Source organism: Drosophila novamexicana, unplaced genomic scaffold (genome assembly GCF_003285875.2).
Source record: "Drosophila novamexicana strain 15010-1031.04,08,12 unplaced genomic scaffold, DnovRS2.1 tig00000308-arrow-arrow-pilon, whole genome shotgun sequence".
Classification (NCBI taxonomy): domain Eukaryota; kingdom Metazoa; phylum Arthropoda; class Insecta; order Diptera; family Drosophilidae; genus Drosophila; species Drosophila novamexicana.
In genome coordinates, this window is record NW_020824799.1 from 579,538 (window position 1) to 595,790 (window position 16,253).

The window sequence follows — 16,253 nt, forward strand, 5'->3', positions numbered from 1 at the left end:
TATTTGTGTATGTACTACATTAATTGTTCGCAATATCTGTTGGCCGTATCGAGATTTCTACAGAAACTGGACTGTCCAGCAGATCGTTCCAGAGCACTTTTTGATAACGGTTAAAGTTCAGATTTCTAAAGATATATAAAATGTGAGATAAATCATTTACAATTTATTCGAACAATATGCACTTACGACTTGCCACATTCCGTAAGCCACCAGCCTCCTTTCGCATCCTTAGCGCAGTTAACATCCTCGACTTGATCATTATCGCGATCGAAGGTGCTAAACTTTTGATTTAGACTTTCCCGCAATCCATCGCCAGCATCTCCTGAATATGTGCCGAGTGATGTTATTGGATAGCCCTCATTCTCGCTGCCAATTTTAAAGTTGCTGTAAATGGCGTTTCGAGTTTCACCTTCAGAAACTAAACGTATTAACAGCTTGTGAGGTTTTGACGATGTCATCAGATGCACTTTTTCCAGTCCGATAAAGAACTCGCCATTAAAGTTTCCAAACCCATCGCGGTATTCCTTCCAGCCACGGTTAAAGTTTAGATTTTGGTCCAACCGACGCTCAATAACTGACCAGACATAGTTATCACTGTCTACGGTGCAGGGCACTTTTAAAGGTTGCTGGTTGGGTACGGATATTAACTTAGCATCTGTTACGTTGCCAAAGGGTGGACAGTTGTCGTATAATGTAAGATTTTCTTTCAGCTCAATGTTGCTATGTTGTAAATTTGTCAAATTTTGTTGACATACTCTTTCCATGTCGTGAATCTTTTCATTATTGCTCTTTACGTAAGAGTTGCACTCTGCGACTTGAATTTCACTGAGACTTAAAAAAGATTGGCAGTTGCTTAAAATTGACTCCACGTCTCTGAATTTATTTTGAGAGCTTTGCAGTTGAGTATTCATACTCTTTTGGAAATCGTCAAGTGTAGATTGCAATGAATCAATATTCAAACTAAGATGGGAAACTTTTACATCACATTCAGTTAAATTCTTTTGTAACGCCTCTTTTTGTGAGTTGAGTTGTGCTGTGACTTCTTTCTCTTCCTTAAGTTTTGTACTGCTTTCAATTTCAATCATGCATAATGAAAGATTTTCTTTCAGCTCAATGTTGCTATGTTGTAAATTTGTCAAATTTTGTTGACATACTTTTTCCATGTCGTGAATCTTTTCATTATTAAGACTTAAAGAAGATTGACAGTTGATTTTAGCTGATTCCAGGATTCCGATCTGTTCTTGAGAGCTTCGCAGTTGAGTCTTCAAACGTTCATCAAAATTTTTAATTGCTTCAATTTTATATTTTAGCAATTTTATCAAATAATCCTTTTGTTTTTTGGTGTATTTTTCCAATTCCATGTGTTTTAAAGCTGTGTGAGGTATATATATTTTTAATTTTTATATCCTAAACTCATTGGAAATGGTTTGTATTGTAAGCAGAAGGAACTATCTTCCATAAACTGTCTATATTGATGATTAGTATCAATAGCAATAGTAGTATCAATAGCCATGTCCGTTTGTCCGTCTGTCTGTCCGATTGCAGACAATCAATTAAAATTGTCTTCTTGAGAACACAAAGATATACTTTAGAAGGTAGTTGGAAGAGTTTATTGTGGTTTATTATCCTAGTCGGGAACTCCCGACTTGAGTCGCTTACTTGTTAATTTTTTATTTATTTTTGCTGTTTTGGATCTCGGCATTGCAATAGTTTTTGGGTAGTCATAAATAACTTTGTGTTGAGTATTATTATCGCGAGGCATCGGCCTTAGGTTACTGTTTTGGGAACGCGCAACATAGTTATTTGACATATTTATCAGATTTGACAAAATCAATGGTAAAAATATTAAAAAAATCAGCAAAAGCGAAATTTTAGAAAAATATTCCACTGACATTTCACTTTGGTTTAATACGCCGTTCGGAAACTATTTCTACTCACTTGACTCAACCAAATGAAACTGAACTTGGAATTCGTACAGGCTTGTTATCGTGGTATGCCCTCTACAAAAAAGAAATGGTTACACAGTAAGCTCCGAAGTGACTTAAAAAATGAAAAAAAAAAATGCGATATGGAGCTAAAAATAAATGAAAGAAGAAGCGTAGCGCTTATGTCACAATGCAGATTTCGGCATTCGTGTTTTTTTTTTTGCATGTGTGTCACCAAGAAAGGATATACGCAGGTCAAAGCTGGTTACAGCGCATATTCTAGGCAATTTTGAAAGTCTTCTTTATCAGCATTCTCGAATGTACTATATAAAGCAATGCTTGTAGATAATACTATAAACATGTGTCTGATGTGAACTTAGAGCCTTATTTAAGAGTATGAATAACTTGAATATTGTGGTATATTTGATTTCTGTTGATTTAAAAGTATATATTAAATCAGTGCTAATGGAGGCATCAAATGAACTACTATGCATCGCAGTCAATGGTTGTTCCCGGTTAATAGAGATCCGGATAATCTTGGTAAAACAATATAATAATACGGAAACGGGTCCAGCCCTCCCAACTACAAAATTATTTTTCATTCTTAGATTAATGCTTCCTGGGGGAAGCAAGGCAATATTAAGCTTTATTAAATATACGGGCCTACATTATTGTTCTTAATGTTTCTAATCAGCACATTCAAGCATAACTATTTATACACATCAAGATAACGCTAGAATATTGTATAATATATATATATATATATATATATATATATATATATATATATATATATATATATGTACTTTATTAAATTTTAGTCAAGCCCCAGGAAAGCGAATGTCTCCCTTCTCTCACACAGAAAAAGACACAAACACGACTTAAGCTGAGCTCTCTATGATGTTAATGTGCTTCTTTTTTCATAAGCCATACACAACGGGAAAGGCATTCTTCAACTTTAATCTTAATGTCGGTTATCGATTTCGATAGATATCGTAGAAACGCGGCGATATGTTCACAGGATACAAGTTTAAATATATGGAGAGGACTTAGCTTAGCAGTAAAACTTTGCGTTAAGTTGTAAATATTGTTATATTTTAAGGAAATGTAGTATATATATTTAATTAGTTCAGTTCAGTTTAGTTACAAACAGCATAGCTTAAGTGGAATACGAGTACGTATAGTAAAATTTAACGGCTAAATCCCGATTACTATGCATTCTCTACATGAGTAATACTTATCAGACCATTCAGTTACAGGAACTAACTTCACGTTAAGCTCATCATCAGGTTAGTTAGTTGCTTAATCAGTTTCAGGTTTATCGGTATACTTTTTAGTTCAGCATCAGCTAAACAAAAGTTCTATGCATCAGACTTATTATCGCAATTGGGGGCCAAACTTTCGCGACGTTTATTAAAGCACGGGAAGTACAAGCAGCCCTCGTTCATAGCAAAGCGTTCCCCGTCGGCCAGGTTTTCAGGTAGTTTTCTAGATAAAAAGCAAAATATAAGATGTTTTGCGCATTTTGGATTAACAGTGTGTGAGTGAGTTACTTGTGTAAAGTTTCTGGAAGCGTCAAACAAAGTCCAGCGCCGAAGAACATAAGACAACTTATGAAAATTGAGGGCAGTGGCTTATAAAACTTGGCCAAGTATATCACATAGAAGGCCAGCGAGCTGGACGCCAGTCCTATGACATGTATATTTGAGACGGCACTCCCTCGCACGCTAGTTGGTATTATCTCGGCGGCATATTGAATCTCAGCATCGTAGGCGACTGTGGACCCGTAGCGGCCCAGTCCAATCATAATAGCCAGCAGAAGAGCATTCTCCTTAGGGTCCATGAAGGCAATTAGAAAGCCTGTAACTGTGGTGATAATGCCCCCCACCAGAAGCGCACCGCAAGCCATTCCCTTTCGACCGATGATGTTTTGGAGTAGAAGAATCGTGCAGCCTGCAGGCAAATAGTTGATGGATGTGAACGAGAATAGTTTGAAGGGGGAGGTACCAAGTCCCTCCATGTTCCGGTTGATCACATCGTATGAGAGTGTGATTATGACCCTGTGGGCATAAATATCATTGTAGAATTGTCAATTATGAGCAATGCAATCGCTTACGATTTAAGCAGCAAGGTCAGGGTGAAGCGTCGCAGACGTGGTGTTCTGAACATTCCCATGAACGTATCCTCATTGGAATTCAGTTTCCGCTCCTCGTTCATCTTCTCGCGATAGTGCTTCACGAACTCGTCGAACACAGAGTCCTCCACCTGCCGCCCATTGAACTTAGCCACCCATTTGAGGCATTTCACGGCACGATCGTATTTCTTCTTGGTGAGCAGCCACTGGGCGCTCTCGCAGATGAACAGCGGGTAGGCGAGCACCCCGAGGGCGGGCAACGAAGCTAGCCAGAGGTAGTGGCGCCAGTTGCCAATCCAAATGGCCACCCAGGGCGAAGTCATCAATCCAAAGCAATAAAAGAAGGCGAGTATGATGTTGAGACCAAAGGTGCGACGTTTGGGACTGAGGTACTCGAACACTGGAAAGTTGAAACTGTTTGTTAGCATCCACAAGATCATAAAATATTTTCACTTTAGCGAAGCAAAACTCACCCAAAATATACATCAAATAGTACATGGTATCGGTGGAGAGACCCGACACAAACCTCGAGAATGCAAACCAAGGTAAGGTGTGCACAAACGAGGTCATAAAATCCCCAGAAGCGCCAGCTAAAGTTGCCATTAACATGGTAGGCAGCCGGCCAATGCGATCCGAAAGATATCCAAATGTAATGGTGCCCACCACAGAGCCCACAAAGAAGAAGGATTGGCCCACGGCCGGCTGATGCGATTTATCACAGACCCACTTCAGTTCTGTTGTAAGGCTTTCGTAGCCGCTTTCTCGTTCGAAAATCCAATCCTGGCAAGTCTCCTCCTCGGCCGCAATGCCCGTTCCATTGATCACGCCGTCGAGTAAAGTGCATGAGGGTTGGGTTATATTCGAATAAATAGAGCGTATCGAGTCTGCACTGAGACCATGAAGGTCATCATGGGAGCACCTGCATCGATCAAGTAAACAGTTTGGAGTTAGCAAAACATTACAAATATATTTATTTAAGTATTGTACTAACCAATGTTCCGGGGTAAACGTAATAAGGGTTTGAGAAAAATAATGCAACGAGCTAAGTATATTCGTATAGCCGTATAATATTAGAATAACAAACTGGAAGCGCCCGAAGCTGCCGCACTTGTCGAGCACACGATCGAAATCCATATTTAATATTACACCTAGCAGCAATCCGTCTACTTTTATAAATGAAACACACTTTATACAACAGCTAGAGAGGGCAGATCGAGGACTTGAAAGCTCCCCGTTAACAACATGCTCAGTGCCCAACAAAAGTCTAAGTGTTTTTGCAGCTGGCTAAGCGCGTCGTATTTTGATGTCCGGATCTCGAGCGGCTGCCTTATATAGAATAGCGGCCGGTAGGCGTCTGTTGAGATTAGGGTGCGAAATTAGTGCCAAAGATTGACTTCAGCTATCTTTGTTGTATTATAATACTTTGAGACTTTCACAAACACAGTATTCGTACGTTTAGACAAAGCGAGTGCCAAAGAGTCAGACGCTGTCCGCTTTTTAATTGCCTACTTTACATAATATAATGCCTCTAAATCTGGGATCTAACGTAATCCTTCCAGTCGAAGAGTTGTAACTGTCAAATACTGACTGACCCAGTGATTGTTGCCATGGCGTTGTTGATGCGTTGCCTAAAAAATGCTTTGTGGGGCTTTTTCGCGAAGTGAATATTTCGCCATTTCTCTTATCAGACATTTAACTCGGCCGACCAAGCGGGCAAGGGACTTAGCATTTCTGGCAGTCGCAAAAGAGCTTAGTCTAAGATTTATACCAGAGTTAGTTGCGTCGGATGCTGTAAGTCACGCCTGTACAGTAAACATATCAAAGGAATTACCGCTGACTTAATTTGGCGCCTGACAACTTTATAGATCGGCTTATACGTGCAGGTATCTAGTATAGAATACAATTCTATTGACACTGCGATATACTACCAACACGCTGGCTCAAGCGCACGCCCCTTCCTGTAAAACATTTGGCTGGCACGAAAGTACAAGATCCGCAATCATCGACGTGATAAGTATAAATCATGCTGCTGATCTCAGGCAATGGGTAAACGCTGACGTTTCCCTTTAGATTATTTAAGATTTATGCATTTATTGTTTTATAATACCTTAATAGCGCAATAAAGCCATAAAATTTAATTGAAATAATAGGATAATCTCATCCAAAGTAGTACTACTTAACAGTAGCACTTCGCCATAAGGCACTTAGATTCCATCTTAATGAAACTTCGAGACGAAATGCAGTTGCAAAGTATATACCATAAATACCATAAATTATAAACTTTATTTTAAAACTGTTTGGCTACAATTGTTTTATGAGTATTTTCTATAGACGCAACAGTCATCGTCTGCTCGTCCAGTTTCCTCTTTTGACTGAAACAGGGAAAGTAATACCATTTTTCGCCTATACCAAAGGTCTCACCATCCGCCAGTGTTTGGGGCAGTTTCCTAAAAAGAATTATATAAATATTTGAATGAAATACCGAGATTAAAGCTTACTTTTTCACTGTTTCCGGCAGCGTCAGACACAAGGCGGAGCCAATAAACATTAGCAAGCTGATAAAAAGTGACGGCAGAGGTTTATAAAAAGTACCCAGAAAAATGATATATGAGCTAAAGAAACCAAATGCATAGCCCACAACGTGTATATTGGACATGCCTCGACCGCGCACACTAGTGGGTATAATTTCGGCGGCATACTGAGCCTCCGCATCGTAAGCTACAACGCCGCCATATCTGCCCAAGCCCACCATCAGGGCCAATACAATTGAATGTTCTGCTGGGTCCAAGCTGGCTATCAAATAGCCCGTCAAGGCCGTAATGACAGCGCCAACAAGCAAGGAGGCGCAGGCCATGCCCTTGCGACCGATGTAGTTCTGGAACAATATGATGGTCAGGCCGGCAGGCAGGTATGTAATACCCGTGTATGAGAAGAGCTTGAACGGCGAGGTGCCCATTCCCTCCATATTGCGGCTGAGTATGTCAAAGGCCACCGTGATGATCATGCTGAAGATAAATGGTTGTAGTCTTTTTGGGAAGCATTGCCGATCTCGCTAAACTTACGACTTTATGAACAGTATGATTGTAAATTTTCGCAATCGTGGAGTCCTTAGCATGCCCATGAAAGTATCGGTTGTGCTTTTCTGCTCCTCGTTTAGTTTTTCGTGATAGTACTTAATAAACTCATCAAATACATATTCATCCACCTGACGTCCATTGAACTTGGCGATGCGGTGCAGACACTCCGCTGCCTTCTCGAATTGGCGCTTGGTCAACAACCACTCGGCGCTCTCGAAGAGCAAGCACGGATAGCAGAGCACGCCCAATGCCGGCAATGAGGCAGCCCACAGATAGTGGCGCCAAGTGCCCACCCAAATGGCCAGCCAAGGTGAGACCATCAGTCCCACGCAATAGAATACAGCCAGAACGATGTTCAGTCCCAGGGTGCGACGTTTTGGACTGAGATACTCAAATACTGCAATTATAATAAAAAACGCTTTAAATATCCCTCTATAAGAAATTAACAGTAAATCAGACCTACCCAATATGTACATCAAGATGTACTGAGTGTCCGTGGATAGGCCCGCTATAAAACGGCCAGCCGAGAAGAATGGCAGCGAGTGCACAAAAGATGTGATAAAATCTCCGAAGGCACCCGTCAAAGTAGTCAGCATACATGCCTTGAGTCGGCCGATACGATCCGCCAAATAGCCAAAGAATATGGTGCCCAGTACGGAGCCAACGAAGAAGAACGATTGACCTACGGCCAATTTGTAGGCATCATCGCAGACCCATTTCAACTGTGCACAATAGATCGGGATGCGAGTGTAATTGGTGAAACTCGAAAAAGTGTTGCCTACTTCTAGGGCTGACATACCTCTGTTGTAATGCTCTCATAATTGCTTTCGCGCTCAAATTGCCAAGACTGGCACTTGGTTTCCTCGTGTCTTAACAACTCAGCATTCCATTCAATGTATTTGCATCGTTCAGAGGATGTGATATTTACGAATGCGTAAACGTCGGGTGCATCTGCGGGCAAGCACCTATAAAATAAGAAAAATACTTAACCTTGTTTAAAGAATTGAAAATTCATTTTAGATTTCACCTGTGTGGCGGTGTAAAGCTGATGATGGTCTGCGAGAAATAATGAAATGACGAAAGTATATTCGTATAGCCATAGAGAGCCAGCAAGACGAACTGATAGCGTCCAAAGCTGCCACATTTGTCTAACACACTCTCGAAGTCCATTGCAACAGAATTCTAGGTAGCTCTCGCGATCGACAACGTCTACATTGCTCGTTGCCTGTCGAGCGTTTGCCAAAAAATTGCTGCAGATATTCCTAAAAGTGTACATATAAGTAAGCGCACATGCATACATACATACATCAACCGTAAAGCTAGCCACACGAGCATCTATAGCCTGCAATATTTTATAGTATTCAAAGTAGAGTCTATGCAAACAGCAACCCGACAAGCCGTTGCCACTGAATACATTCTGGAATGGGTTTCCGTGCCGCAGGTGGGGATTCTTTTTACTTTTAACACTCATATGTAATATGTATATATTGATAAGAAGTTAAGCTGTATACGTTTCTATCAAGATGCATAATACCCTGAACTCACAAAGCAGAGGCTACAAGGGTATTATGAAATACGAAAATTCGGGCGCAAGCTAACTTATTCAAGGCAAGATGCTATTTTAACTTTATGTAAATTGGTTAGGCGTTAACAATTCTGCAAAATACAATTGGCTTACAAAATTGTTACGTATATTCATAAGTTTATACTAAGTTCTACAAAGGGTACTTGCTAGGCAATCACTTTTGACTAGACCATTTTTACTTATTATCTTTATATATTTTTAAAACGGCCATATTCTGATATGATAAAAGAATAATTTTTATGATCTTCATGACATATGATAAACGTCACAAAGAAAATGAGTAGGAATGAAAATCTTATAAAAGGCAATTTTTTTATAATTTATTTTCATGTTTCATTTCTGAAGATTGGTTGGGTGCATGCTATATATGCTTTATATTATTGTAGGAAATATCCCTTGCTCAATTCTTATCCATTAGTAGATATATATAAAACTATTTACTTACCCAAAAAAATCACATAGATGACGGGGTGGAGGCAGACTCTTACATACACATTACTAAAAGAAGAAAAGGTAATGGGTTAGATTAAGGACTGGAAAAGAACAAGGAATTAAATAAGGGCAATGATTGAGAGCATTGAGAGATTGAGAGAGATTGTAATTGAATTCGTAGAAACGGTGTGAGCTCTAATACTGTCAGATCGTTCTTATTGATATATTTACTTTATATTTTAAGACAAGTCTCCTTCTATCTGTTTCTGATTTGTGATAAACCCATCAGTTTTAGGGCAGAGAAATGAGGTATGTGAGCTGATCAATAAGTTTACGGAAACCAATGAACAGATTAGTGAAGACAATCCTAGTCTGTCGCATAAACGCCGGCATCTCACCATTAAGTGCCGCAACCGTATGAGCAAACACCATGCAATATAATTCAATTTAAAAAATTAGTTTCAGCAAACGAGGTCATATGCTGTTGCTTAGTGTAATTAGAACTACGCAATCAAAGCGTTAAATATATAGAAATAGATAATTAGTAGTAGTAAAAGTTTGGTCAACAACACCAACAAGCGGCTAGACGCAGAAAGAAGATAAACCGGGTTGAAAAGAAGTTGCGAAAGCGGTTAGCTAAGCAAAAACATGTATTTTAGAGCGGCTTACCAGCAGAGAACTCAACTATGCTTTGCACAAAAACAACAAACAGAAATGCACAAAGGCACAAATTCAGAAGTTCTTATTTTCAATATTCAAGACATGCACTCGCGATATAGCAACTCTCCCCGGGAAGGTAAACCGATAAATGAAGATGTTTCTTATAAATATAAGTTCTAATAAAAATCAGGCGCAATGCGCAACGCATAAAAAAACACGTCTGTTCACTTCGGAATCGATTGATCTGTTCAGGTTATCAAAGGCAGCGAAATTTGTTCGATTTTAGGCATTAATTACAATATTTAATTTCTATACTCTGTTCCCAAATGGAAAAAGAGTATATTGGTTTTGTGCTATGTCCGTCTCGCTGTCCTTTCATCTCTCCATATGAGGCTTAGACTAGGCCACAAAATTAAGCAGCACGACTACTGAGGACCTCTTCTAAAGATCGAGTCAATCTTTCGGATACGTTCAGCCCCGCCGCAATGAGCTAAAGAGTATCATTATTTTCTGAAGGAATACGAACTAATTAATCGTACGACCTTAAGAGTTATTACACTATTAATAGAGTAGATTTTACAATACGTTTTTATACTATATTACATCATTTTCTAAACTTCGTAGTCGTCATCTTTATCAGCTTGATCTTCAAATTATAAATGTCATTTTATTAAGGTAGAAGGTTTGACTTGTATTTTTTGGGCAATCATGAACTGACTTTAAAACATATATTTACTTTAAGACTTAAAATAACTATTTAAACTTCAAATTAAAATTTTGGTTTACACAAGGACTTAATCTAAAGCTAATTCTATTTTCGATTGTAATTCATTACTTGAACTAATTAGCTTACAACTTTAAGTTGGAGCTTAAAAGTATGCTAACATTTTCTATAAAAAAGAGTTGATATGACCTGCCCTTAAAAATAAAAGGAGGAATCAGTGGAAGCGGAAAGCGACTTGCCACGTGCCGGAGCGAGTTTCATTACCGACTGCGAGCGTTTCTCCATGCAGCTAAATGTGTACCAGTGCTCGTTAATGCCGAACTTCTCGCCTTCCTCCAGTGAGGTGGGCAGCGTGCGATGCAGCGTCTCCGGCAGCAGCAGGCACAAGCAGGCGCCCAGCAAGGAGAGCACGCCCAGAATGATCTCCGGCAGCGGCGAGAACACTGTCCGCGTGTACAAAATGTATGCACTGAAGAATGTGAACGCATAGCCCATGACATGCACGGCAGCCACTCCCTGGCCACGCACACATGTTGGTATCAGCTCCGTGGCGTACTGGGCGGCCGAGTTGTAGGCCACGGTGACACCGAAGCGCCCAATCACGGAAAGCGTTACCACTATTGTGGTGTCTGTGGGAGAGTATACGAAAAGATGCTTTAAATAAATAAAAATACAACTGAAGCAGCTTTTCAAGAAAGTGTAAGCTCAAAACTCATTCAACTAGAGCAGAAACCAGATATGTTCATTGTATTTTCGACTTTTTTATATCTGAGTAAATTGCGCTCTTATTATAAATATTATCAAGAAAGTCTTTTAAGTGTTAACCACATGTATAACATGTATTATTCGAATTGCTAACTCAAATTCACAAGTGGAAGTATGAACAAAAATTGCAAATATATTTATAGAACAATCATCTTTAAAAAATAGATTATAGAGGCTAAACATTGGTGAACCACAAAATGTGAGTATCAATTTTTATCCATATAATGAAAATGGCTCGAAATATAGACAACAAAATGGTAAAAGTTTTGGGTATGGTATAGAAAAAGAATATATATTTTAATTTCAAAGTCTCTATCTTTTTAAGTTTCCGGGATCAATGCCTCTGCAATGATAAACAGACGGACATGGCTGGTTCGACTCAGCCCGTCGTCCTGATCAAGAATACATGCACTTTATGGATATTTCTCTCTACCTGATACATACATACATATATACATGGTATAACAAGGCCCAAAAAGTAAACAGTCGAATTTCCGTGTGATAAACGTTGCAAATAAGATTTTGTATAAAACTTGAGCTAATACCAGAACAGATAAAAACAAGCTAAATATAATTAAATTAAATACTTCTTCCACAAAATTTGCATATATATAAATAAAGAAGTAAATGATGGGATAGCTTTAACTTACTGTGATTACTGGCGGTATAGAGAACGATGCCCGTTACCGAGATGAAAACGCCACTGAGGAGCAGCGATGAGGAAGCCATTGCCTTGCGCCCGATGCGATCTTGCAGAGCAATGAGTATCAGGCAAGCAGGCAGAATCGTGGTTGCGCTCAGTGAGAACATGATAAATGGCGAAATGCCAAGGCCTTGCACATTTCGTGAGACGGCATCGTAGCAGAGGGTAATGACCATGCTGTGTGGGCGAGCGGATGAGGGCATAGACACAGATCGTTGCGAATGTAAAAGTGAGCCACTTGACTGCGGCAGCTGTCTACTCACGATTTGAAGAACAGTATGAAAGTGTTGCGGCGCAGGCGGGTCGTCTTGAAGAGGTCCAGTAGATTCGGCGTAGTCTTCGTATTTTGCTGACTTAATTTGCAGTCCGCAATGAACTGCGCATAGACGCTATCGTCAAGTTGGCGGCCATTGATCTTGGCCACGCGCTTCAGGCAGGCCATAGCCTTGTCGTATTTCTGCTTTGATATCAGCCACTGCACGCTCTCCGGCACAATGAAATAGAACAGCGGCACCAATGCGAACGGCAGCGAGGTAACAAGCAGGAAACCACGCCAGCTGCCCATGAGCACCGCCACCCAGGGCGCGCCCATTGAGCCCAAACAGTAAAAGATGCCGATGCAGACACTCAGGCCAATGGTGCGTAATGAGGGACGCATATATTCCATAACTGCGAAATGGTAATCCACTCAAAAAAATATTAGCTAAGACTATTATTCTTGTGCTCACCCAGAATGTACATCATCAAAAAGTTGCTGTCAGTGGCGAAGCCGGCAATAAGTCGAAATATACAAAATAGAGGCAGACTCGTGCCAAAAATGGTCAATAAGTTGCCCGTCATGGCAATAAGATTCGCCAATATAAGTATGGGCAACCGACCCACTATATCTGCCAGATAGCCCAGCACAAGAGTGCCTACCACGGAACCTACAAAGAACATGGACTGGCCCAAGGTTAGTTTCCACGCCTCACCGCATATCCAGTTCATTTCGCTGGTGAAACTCTGATAGCCCATGTATGTCTCATAGTTGTAGCTATGGCAGGTCTCATGCCCTGTTGCATTTGTGTTCAGTGGCTGGCAGCTGGATACATCTGGAGCTGCTGTTTCCAACTCCTGGCCATCAGCGCACCTGGGCGTATGATTGATATACGTTGAGTATACGCCATGTTATTCATATGTTCTTTATACATACCAGTACTTGGGCACAAAACTTATGATCGTCTGCGAATAGTAATGCATGGCCGAGAGCAAATTGATCACACTGAAAAGTAGCAGCATAAACACCTGCAGTCGACTGAAGTCGCCGCACTTTTCCAACATTTTGTCCACTTCCAGCATTGTGCTATTTTTGTTTCTAACTCCAGCTACATTCACATTTACCAGCCGACGCAGTCTAGTAGAAGGACTCCCCCGAACTTGACCCACGTTAGCCTATGGCCTTAATGTATTGCTGCACTTGTGGCGTGTGCATCGCATCTCATTTAATTTAATTGGCCTTTTTTCGCGTTGAGCGGAATTCGTTTAGTTACTAAAGTCAATTAGCGCTTTGAATTCCCGGAACGTCTAAGCTTCATGAAAAACAAAAATGTATAATTTAGGTTTCACAGATTTCACATAGAAGTGTCAAGGCATGCCTAATGTTTGTCAGACTCAATTTAAAAAGTGAAGATCATTATGTTTCAGGTTAAGAACGTTGTAGTTTGTTTACAAATACTTTTAATTAATGTCATTGCTGGCGATCTATTTAATTCAAGGATGTTGCCCAGGGGCAAGTGCGGCAATCGTCTTTGGAACACTGATTAATGCTGAGATTTCTTACTTTATCAAATTTAGTAAGAAAACTCTATTCGATAGTACCCCGTTCCCAGTTCTGATGTAAAATAATCATTTGCTTACAGTATATGTAGTTAGTTTCTAGAAAATAACCGCACACCAAATTTGGCATCTCCAGCCCTATTAGTGCCAGAGATCGATAGCTCGATAAATTCGCATATTAATGATAGTCACGTATAGACACTTTACATTTTATAGATTCAGAGATGTCTCCTCCTCTGTTACATACAGAGCTTGGTTTTTATTGTTAGGGCATAAAATTTAATTACATTAACGCTGAAATTTACGTTAACAGTCAATTATATGAGCCAATAATTTGATCGATCGTTCATAAGTCTAATGATAAGCTAGAATATTTGGGATCGAGATGAAAATAAGCACACTTGATTACCTAAGGGCTCATACGATTAAAGTTGGGGCGAGGCAGTCTTTGTCTCATTAAGTTATGGTCGGAGTCCCTCATCTGAGCGTTCTTGGACCCCTCCTCTTCTGCATAAGCTCTTCAACCAAATTTTAATATACTTATACAAAACTAAGAGAATATTGTTGAGTTGACTACTTTTGCATAATAGTATATTTTTGTCATTAAATGAATCGTGTGCAATCCCTCATATTGCTTATAGCAATTGGCAGCAAAGCTTCTGTTTTAAAGCTGTCTTGCTGAAGCTTGACATTGATTCGTATTTGCAAACAGCAATAATTGCAAGTCTACTCTGTGTATCTGAGCAACTATGTAGCTCTAGCTACTAGCGGTTGCTTTCTTTTGTCCTTATTGAATTTATGAAACATGAGTCAAAATAATCTAATAGTGATTCTTAGGTTTAGCATCAGACGCTAAATTGTACAGCTGCTCTGGGACGATTTGTTAATAATTTGTTATATGAACAAATGTTTTATTCTCTATCTGCAGAGTTAATGTTATATCCAGACCATTGCAAATTTATAAAATTTTTTAATATGATCGTACAAATTTATGTAACCGACAAAAGACAGCACGAATCCATAAAGTAAACACATTCTTGATGAAGACGACGTCGATCTTAGACACTAAATGACTGGAGACCTGAAATAAGGAAAGTAGGTCCGCCTTTTGTGCGCAATTAAATTTTAATGATCGTAGTAACACAGTTTCCACGAATTCGGTAATTGTTAAAATTAGTTTTTTTAACCGTATCTTGGAGCTTTAGAAGTATGTAGACTCTTGTATACACAGAATAAGAATATTTCTCCAAAATTATGATCTTGCGCTTGGTAATAGACACATATTTGGATGCGCCGAAAATTTGGGATTATGGAAGAAGCGGCACAGCCACGTAAACTGTGTGTGTATGTGTGATGAGTATGTTCTTAAGAAGAAATTTAGACGGCAGCTCGTCGTTATGCTTCAGGTATCTCCTAGACTGGCACTCCCGACTGGATCACTCTTGTTATTAATTTATATTTTCATTTTTCGGTTGCACGTTAAGTACGTAAACTGTGTGAGAATTTATATGAGTTTTTCCATTAATTTACAATATATTTTGTCAGCAGAACTTATTGATGCTTTTTGTTTGAATTCAGATTTTCGGAGCACATAAACACTTTAGTTACTGAAATGTAGTTTTCAGCTCTTGTATGCGATTTTTTGTATTTGAATGATCACAAAACTGAGTTACACTAAAATTATGACTGCGATGACTTATCGAATCTGCCTACGAATACGAAATGATTGCGTTGACTGTTTGTGCGAATAGCGAGCTGACGATAAGAAACAGCTTTTTCCGAACGATCCTAAAACAGCTGAGGCCCGGCTGAATTGATCCCGCGTTTGGGGCAGCCACCAACAGCTGCGACTGTGATAATCGTATATAATTCGACTAGAATACTTAAAACGTGAACCGTAGAAGACCGAAGTCAAGTCTGAAATGTCGCCTGCCCGGGCCCGTGCATGGCTACTGCCAGCCGAAATCAGCTGCAATTTGTATATGTGGGTGTATATGCAGGGAGGTTGTGATTTTGGAAGATAAATATAGATTTTGCGCGATGCGATTTCCGACTTGAAATGCTTTTGCATGCGATGCGATTCGCTTACAGTTATTATATCGCGCTTGGCCTGCGGGACGTAGCTGTGAGTATTTGTGCGTGCGTGTCGCTCGGTGTCGAGTCGACAACTCAATGCTTTCCACCCACTGAATTGTATACCGTGTATCGAAATGTGTAAAAAAGGGTATATTGCTTTTCTGCAAATGTATGTAACTGACAGAAGGAGACTCGTCCGAGGCTGTAAATGCTATATATTGTCAATCGGGACTACAAGCCAAGTCCATCTGGCCATTTCCGTCTGTCTCACCGTCTATGTGAATTTAAGGGGTATTTCACACTTTTGGAAAATCCATCCCTTCTTGTTGGAAATGGGGTAGATAGTTTTTTTTATAA

The 16,253-nt window shown here is 39.8% G+C and overlaps 4 protein-coding genes across 6 annotated transcripts; all 4 read right to left on the reverse strand.

Annotated features, from left to right (window-relative positions):
* Positions 1–19: 19 nt before the first annotated feature.
* Positions 20–1,163, reverse strand: LOC115759551 (fibrinogen-like protein 1). The gene is made up of 2 exons (XM_030700513.1): positions 187–1,163; positions 20–125 (listed from the first exon to the last, which is right to left on the reverse strand). Exons 1-2 carry the CDS (start codon positions 1,161–1,163, stop codon positions 20–22), a joined length of 1,083 nt encoding a protein of 360 aa, XP_030556373.1.
* A 1,755-nt stretch (positions 1,164–2,918) lies between these two features.
* LOC115759481 (organic cation transporter-like protein) lies at positions 2,919–5,338 on the reverse strand. Its single transcript, XM_030700414.1, has 5 exons — positions 5,051–5,338; positions 4,533–4,978; positions 4,042–4,459; positions 3,479–3,985; positions 2,919–3,413 (listed from the first exon to the last, which is right to left on the reverse strand). Exons 1-5 carry the CDS (start codon positions 5,191–5,193, stop codon positions 3,287–3,289), a joined length of 1,641 nt encoding a protein of 546 aa, XP_030556274.1. The 5' UTR covers positions 5,194–5,338; the 3' UTR covers positions 2,919–3,286.
* Positions 5,339–6,323: 985 nt separating this feature from the next.
* Positions 6,324–9,219, reverse strand: LOC115759485 (organic cation transporter protein). The gene is made up of 7 exons (XM_030700421.1): positions 9,167–9,219; positions 8,164–8,398; positions 7,936–8,101; positions 7,600–7,858; positions 7,122–7,533; positions 6,558–7,064; positions 6,324–6,506 (listed from the first exon to the last, which is right to left on the reverse strand). The coding sequence occupies exons 2-7, from the start codon at positions 8,304–8,306 to the stop codon at positions 6,347–6,349; spliced, it is 1,647 nt and encodes a 548-aa protein (XP_030556281.1). The 5' UTR covers positions 8,307–8,398; positions 9,167–9,219; the 3' UTR covers positions 6,324–6,346.
* A 1,239-nt stretch (positions 9,220–10,458) lies between these two features.
* Positions 10,459–15,637, reverse strand: LOC115759533 (organic cation transporter-like protein). 3 transcript variants are annotated; one of them, XM_030700485.1, is made up of 6 exons: positions 15,351–15,637; positions 13,198–13,568; positions 12,734–13,134; positions 12,269–12,674; positions 11,953–12,182; positions 10,459–11,166 (listed from the first exon to the last, which is right to left on the reverse strand). In XM_030700485.1, the coding sequence occupies exons 2-6, from the start codon at positions 13,341–13,343 to the stop codon at positions 10,733–10,735; spliced, it is 1,617 nt and encodes a 538-aa protein (XP_030556345.1). In that variant the 5' UTR covers positions 13,344–13,568; positions 15,351–15,637; the 3' UTR covers positions 10,459–10,732. The 3 variants fall into 3 exon arrangements, with proteins under 3 accessions (XP_030556345.1, XP_030556344.1, XP_030556343.1); XM_030700484.1 differs by having other exon boundaries at positions 13,198–13,573; XM_030700483.1 differs by lacking the exon at positions 15,351–15,637 and having other exon boundaries at positions 13,198–13,869.
* Positions 15,638–16,253: the final 616 nt, after the last annotated feature.